Source organism: Pteropus alecto, unplaced genomic scaffold (assembly GCF_000325575.1).
Source record: "Pteropus alecto unplaced genomic scaffold, ASM32557v1 scaffold39, whole genome shotgun sequence".
Taxonomy (NCBI): Eukaryota; Metazoa; Chordata; class Mammalia; order Chiroptera; family Pteropodidae; genus Pteropus; species Pteropus alecto.
The window spans coordinates 14,145,557-14,152,755 of record NW_006443568.1 but is presented as its reverse complement, the minus strand read 5'-3'; the positions used below and the strand labels follow the sequence as shown (position 1 = coordinate 14,152,755).

Below are 7,199 nucleotides of genomic sequence, written 5' to 3'. Positions count from 1 at the left end.
GACTCTGGTCTTAATTAAGCTTTGATTTCAATCAAATGCACACCCACTAAAATTAACTTATAAGGCCAATAAATTGCAACCGCATGTTTGAAGGTATTATCTGCTGCAAGCCAAGAGCCAAGGATCGCAGAGCGCAGGGGAAGACGTCTGGCACAGATGGGAGTAATCATGTGTGGAAGAAAGCAGTGCCAGGCCCTGCAGTGGGAACATCTGGTCTCGGCAGAACCCGGGCCGACAGAGGCGATGGCGAGAAAGCCAGTGCAGGGAAGGTTCCCGTCTTCTTTGGAACCTAAAAATCAAAGCACTGATCCTGGGGTCCAGGGCAGCCAACTGGTGCCTCACGAGGTATTTCTCTGGCGGCTTCAAGATAGGCAGGCACCCGGGGCCCCAGTGTTAAGTCTCTCTCAAGAAGGATGGATCGCTTAGGTTGAGTGATGAGGTTTTGTGACTGATGAGCTATCCTAGGCTTAAAAAGCAGTCACCTCTGCTGAAAAAGAAGAGATCCCATGAATTGGCTACCCAAGTCTGCCCTCCCGTCCCCATTCCCCAGTGCCGTGTTCGAATTACGGGACTGAGCCAGGCCTGTGAATTAGAGGTGGAAAACCAGCCTGGGGCTTGATAAAGAAGAATGAGAATAGTCTGGATGTTGGGGATCAGGCTGTGAGAGCTTGGGGGAGAAAAGCGATGAAATTCAAGACGACTTCAGAGCAGATAATGACCTCACCCAGCACTCCAGCAAAACATGCCTGTCATCTCCTAGGCGTTCTTGGCAAATTGACTATTTAAATCTAAAAACAGGGTTGTCTGGGTAGTGCTAACAGTTGCTTGACAGTTATTCTTGATAGTAGCCCTGGAGGAGGGTTACTACCATGGGTCCTTCCAGCCCCTGATGACGGCAAAGAAAAATTCGGTAAATGTGAGAGGGGGCTGGAGGATGGGGGATGCAGCGGGGAGCTCTAAGCAGTAGGGTAAATAAGGACTTGGCTGACCTCAAAGGGAGCCTGCAGGACACACAGCTCGTCTCTCTGGGCCCCTACTCACCTCTTGCCTATCTTGGGGAAAGAGTTCAACTGCTGGTATGTTTATTCCATAATGGAGAAATGCTGTGTTTAGGTGGGGGAGAGGGGTGCCACACCCCCACAGGAGCTACAAGCCAGGGGGCCTGCTAGTCAATCCACGCTTGGCTCCATTCCCTCACCCTGATCATACCAACTCCATGAGCTGATGATTAACTCTAATTCCCTGAAAAGTCGCAGCCTTTACAGACCTGGGAGCAAGGCCCAGAGCCCAGGGCAGGATCTAAGGCTTTCCTCAGCATGCTTGTGGAAGAGAGAAGCCTCTGGGGGAACAGTGAGCACCTCTCCCTGGAAAGTCTCGTGCAGCTCCAGGAGGGTGCCTGGCCTGCACGGTCTAGCTCTAAGCATCTGTGGGCTCACTGAGGCCTTCTTAAGAATGTCAAGAGCGAGACAAAGTTAATGGACCCGCCGGAAGCAGGGAGGAAAGGGAACCAGGACGCTGTGTCATCACTGCACACAAACACTGCTGGTGCTGGCAGGAGCTCTATCTGCCTATTTGCTGAGGACAACAAAAATTCCCTCAATTTAGTCTTAAGGTGTAAGTGGGGCGGGGTGGTGGCCTTGGTAGAGTGTCGCAGGCCTCCTTCCTGTGTGAGCCGAGTTCGGTGCAGCCCTCCCAGGATAGAGGAAGGTTCTCCCCACTAGCAGTCCACAGGACAAGAGGTCCTCAAAGGCTCCTTATAGAACGGCGCTCCGCACCAGAGAATATGGCAGGAGTCTGGCAGCTTTCAGTCATTTGAGGGGATGAGAGGTCTAGAGGCCAGAGCACAAGCCAAATCCAGTCCTAACTGCAATCCATCAGGGTCCAAGAATTCAGGAACATCTGGGTTGTCAGTTGGTATGGAGGGCAGGTCTGCTCTCCACATTCCTCAAGCCCCCTGGGGTGTGGGCCAAGCACCGGTTTGGAGTGGGGCAGCCTGAGAAAGGCAGTCCTACTCATCCAGGCCTCCTGGGCACAATGGTGTGTCCAACTGCTGCCTTTCCTTTCTGGCAGGAGTGCTCTGGGCTCCTCTGCCCAGGACACAGGCCACATTCCTGGCCCCTCACGCAGCAGCTCAGTGAGACCAAAGCCAGTAGACACAAGGTGTGTCGTGGGGGGTGGGAGGTGCCTCCTCTCAGAGTGACCTTTCCCTGAGCCATTTGCCAACATGAAAAGAAGACAGATGGACAAATCCATGTGGCTTCATTCACTGGGGTGACAACAAATGTGGAGGGAGAGGGATGAAGGATAAAGAGAAGGCATGACCTACTGCCTCTTTGGCCATGGAGCAATCTGGTCCCTGGAAAACTCACAATAACCACTGGCCTGTGCTGCTGGAGGCAGAGATAAGACCTCCAAGCCCCTGGCTGACTTCCATCTGCCCAAAACCACAGGGAAAAGAGCTCACACCCCAGGTCCCACCGCGGCCACCAACGTGACCACCACCAACTCACAACCCAGAAACGATCTGGCTCATCACATGTGGTCCCAGGAGAGGCCCTCAGAGGCCCAGTAATACTGGGAGGCTGAAAACTGATGCCTCTGGGTCCCTCATGACAGTTCTGACCACCATCTCTCTGACAGACTGTGGCTGCTGTCACACGGGGAGAACTGGGCCTCCCTGGCCTCCTCTGTGGGTGCCACCTGGAGGCCTTGTTCTCCCCTCCTGTCTCCTGAGGCACATACACGGACACTGCTGGGGACAGAACAGCATCCTCTGGGCCAGGATTCCACCATCGCAAACTGCACAGAACCTCAGGGTTTGGCTTGTCCAGTTCGATCCCCTACTTGGGTGAGAAAACTGTTGTCACCCCTCTCAACCCCCCTGGCAGGTCAGCTCACCTTCACAGAAGGGTGCAGGCACATGCAAAGGCACACAGAAATACGGCTCATCCAGGCTCAAAAGCTACTGGGAAAGCAGCCACTTGCCCAAGAAGGGGACACCGCTTCGGGAAGCTCTGTGCAGTCAGACACAGGGCGTGGGCCCCGCTCTGGTTGTTTCCTAGTGTGAGGACCACCTGGCGGACTTCTTGGTTTTGTCGTTAAGGGATTACTCTGAAGAATTTTAAAATGATCATGTTCACAATACCAGGCTGATCAAGACCCTACAGAAGGCATACACTTAACGACCAAATTCTGAATTTTGATCTTTTCCTGGGCGCGTATGCTGTAGGATGCTCCCTCGTGATGCTGGGCAGCGGCTGCGGCTGCGGCTGCGCCTGCAGCTCCCGACCAGCCCCGTGACCGCGAGGGGAAGTAACTGATACTCCACGGTGTACTGTGTTGCCAGTGTTCTGTGCATATTCTGTTTTGTATTTTTGCATCCCATCATGTCTATAAAACACCCATCTGAGCCCCCCGCTCTAGTGAGGGGAGAAAGGCAATTATTTTTGAGATGAAACCCAAAATAACCGCCCAACTATAGGCTATTTAAGTGTTCTGAGCACATTTGAGGGAGGCCAGGCTAAGCTACGACGTGCAGTAAGTGTATTAAATGCACTTTCAACTTATGATGTTGTCAACTCATGATGGTCTATCGAGACACAACCGCATTTTAAGTCGAGGAGCATCTGTATATGAACCAGTGGGATGGGAGGGAGAAAAAAGGAGGAAAAGTCAAAGACAAAACTGGACTCTTCTCCAAGTCTGGCCCAAAAGGGCGGCGCAAAGCAACACGTCTATATCACCTTATTCAGGAAATCGCAACCCAAACATTTAGGTCTATAAGAAATCAGAACCACTCTCATTCTGACTCTCGGAGAATCCAAGAGCCGCCTGCCCTGGTGACGCCAGCAACAAGCAGCCTTCCGCCTGGACCGCTCTTTCCTGCCCCCGACTCGCCCCTTCCGGGCATCGACCTCAGCTCCAACGTGACTCCTACAGAGGTCTTCGCAGCCTCTCTCCTTAAAGCCATAAATCACTCTCTATCCATCATCCACAACAGACGTGCCGTGAGGGCAGGGACCTGGTCTGCTGTGTTCAAGGCCGTACCCCCAGGACTCAGCAAGCACTCAAATGTCAGCTGAGTAAACGCATTCATTTGACTCTGGAGCTGGATAAGAAGGGCTTTATATCCCAGTTCCACCACTTCCGGCTGTGCGTACCTGGGCAAGTTACTTTACCTCTCGGAATCTGTTAACTTATTTGTAGAATGGGAAAGTCCTCTCTCACAGGCTGTTTGGAAGACTAAATGAGATAAAGATTGTGGGCACTTAACACAGTGCGTGTACAGCTGCTGACTGGTGGCTGCTGTTACCATCACTGCTGTTTTATTATCAAATCATCACTACAATATAAAGCTGATTCCACTTGGAAATTCTTAATAGCTGGATTGGTTTCTTGCCAACTGGTTGAGTAAAAGAAGATAGTAGAACAACTACAAATAAACTATGAGATAGCAATGAGTCAACCTCTCAGCATCAATGAGAAAGGAACCGTTCTACAATAGGGCAAAGTTCTAGATGTAAGAGCTCTTTAAATACTGAAATCTATTTTAATTGTGAAATCAGTAATTTGTGGAAAGTTCAGGCAAATATGGACTTAAATCCTAGCTCTTCACCTCTATTTCTTGTGGCCTCGTGCTAGTCATTTAGCCTCTTAGAGCCCCAGTCTCCTCATCTGTAAAAAAAGGGACACAACTATCTTCCCCAGAGGTTCTCATAGGGATCAAAGATAATGCAGATAGAACACTGGCACGTGACAGATGCTGAAGACTAAGCTCATTACATAGCGACACATGTGGGGCGAATGAAATGCTGAGGGACATTTGGTTGCGGCTGTGCCTCTGAATGTCATTCACCTGCTTAAATGTTGTGGGATTGTTTGTATTTTGGGTTAAGATGTTGCTTTTCTTCCTGAGCCAACTTCTAAAAGAAATTCTTTATTAAATTCATTATATCAGATATGCCATGAACTGGAAGACCATTCATTCCACCTGTCTGCAACGTGCAGACCTGAAATTCTCACGCCCGGTGAAACACCAGTAGCTTCCACAGCAGCACCATGCTTCTCACGTTCATTTTCTTGCCTATACCCTAGATCAGGGTGGGCAAACTATAACTGAGGGGCAAACCCCACCTGCTTACGGCTCAAGTGGTGGTCTTTACACTTTTAAAGGGAAATATATAGAAGAAAAAGCAAAGAACAAGTGACAGGGACTCATGTAGCCTACGAAGCCTATTAACATTTTTACTATTTGGCCCTTTTTAGAAAAGTCTGCCAACCCCTCAACTAGATGACTGAATTTGTACCGAGGTGGTACTACATGATTTACAGTTCTACTCTATTTTCTGTACAGAACTTAATCTAAAATGAGGTTCAGTTGATTAAAAAAAGAATATTGCAGAGGATAATCTTTTCTGGAGCCTTTCCTTGCAAGGCTGATCAATTAAATGGCCACTCTTTTTGGTGGTGTAGTGGGAGGCAGGACTGGATGGGAGGGGAAGGGAGAGGTGGGAATCTAAGCAGAGCCAGCAAAAACACTTTCCAAGGCAGGGGCTGAGGCCCCAGACAACTCAGGAGCCAGTAAAATGTCAGCTCTCACTGTGTTGAGGACCTCAACTCGACCTGCCCTGGTGACTGGGCTGCAAACAGGGACCAGTTAAGAACAGGGCCGGGCCTGTAGGATGGTAAAAAACAGAGGGGCCTTTGGAAGCAGACAGCTTTGGGTTTGATTCCTGGCTCTGCTTCCCTCCTTGGACAAACACATTCATGTACCTGAGCCTTAATTTCTTCATCTGAAAGATGGGGACTAAAACAGCCATTGTGTTGTGAGGATTTGAGATGGTGCCTGGCACTGTCTTACACACAGCACGTGCTGTCCCAATAGTACCTGCTATTATGAATCCCGATGTGCAGTAAAACACAAGTAAGCCTGCGTGTGGCAGCATTCTATCGCGGAGTCATCTCATAACTGACCCAATTAGAAATCTAGTGCCCAGCATCCTGCTCTGGGTATGGAGAATTTTTATTAAAGTGAGCCAGGTATCAGGCTCAAGGGAGACTTACTGGCCTGGCCCCCTCTGAGTTATCAAAATCGCGAGAGCCAAAGTGCAAAGGGAACAAGAAACTCACAGGTCTCGATACTGGTCAAAGGCGTTGTTGGCTTCTACCTCCAGCTTTCTCAGCCGAGCAGAAGGCATGGCCCCATCTTCCAAAGGAGGGTCGTACTTGTTACTCCATGGTGACCTGGAGGGGAAGAATGGGAAGGCGGTTACATGAATTATTTCAAGGAGACATAGCCCAAGCCCCAGCTGTCTGATATTTTAGCGAAAAAGCCACTTCTGGCAACAAACATGGCTTTCTCAAGGTTTGTAGAGCAAGGGCTCAGCAGCGAGCAGATCAGGTTGAACCCCGTGCCCCACCTCTCATCAGCTGTGTACTTCTGGCAAGTGTCTTGACTTCTACGTAAAATGAGGCTACTACTACCTGCTACCCATAGGGCTGTTGTAAGGAGCAAAAGAGAAAATACAAGTGCCTGGACTAGAGCCTGACATATAGTGAGTAGTCAACAAATGGGATTTCTTTCTTACCACTTTTCTAATTTTCCTTTATTTTCACCACTGTATTCATCAACAGACACCTCTCTCTCCTCCCTGACCTGCTGACAGCTCTGGATAAACTTTTATTCCGAGGTTCTTATTACACAATTATGGATTACGAAGAGAGCTGTCGTTACAGAAGCAGGTAAGAGACTCAGCCCCAAGAGAAACGCTGATTAACACATGAGAAAACCTGAGCAATCAAGTTCTCCAGGAGAACAGAGGACAGCTTCCCGAAGTTTCCCGACACTCAAGGGCCATACACATAGAAAGACTGCTACTTAAGGAGAACCAGCCTCTCTTTTGCCAGCCTGAAGACTTGCCGCATTTTTTAAAATGTATTTTGCCACATCAGGAAAGCATCTAATCACAGAGAGTACTGGAAAGGTGATTATAAGGGAAATATCTACTCATTAAATCCTGCAGGCGGAGTTCCGAGAGCTGGGGTTCACAGACATAAAATGAATTAAAAAGGTGAGAGGAATGGAAAGGTGGAGAAGACACGAAGTTTGGACAAAGCCCTTTACACTCTTGGGCATGAACCCCTCAGTGTGTCCCCACCATAAGAAACTCACACCCTTCCCCGCGCTTTTCTTGCTTTCA

General features: G+C 49.4%; 1 protein-coding gene across 1 annotated transcript in view; it reads right to left on the bottom strand.

The window, feature by feature from the left end:
* Nucleotides 1-7,199, bottom strand: part of CAPZB (capping actin protein of muscle Z-line subunit beta) — a 125,586-nt gene that overhangs the window by 29,387 nt on the left and 89,000 nt on the right. Inside the window, exon 4 of the mRNA XM_006924500.2 lies at nucleotides 6,130-6,243. Coding sequence (XP_006924562.1) covers nucleotides 6,130-6,243 — 114 coding nt within the window. The remainder of the gene's footprint in view (nucleotides 1-6,129; nucleotides 6,244-7,199) is intronic.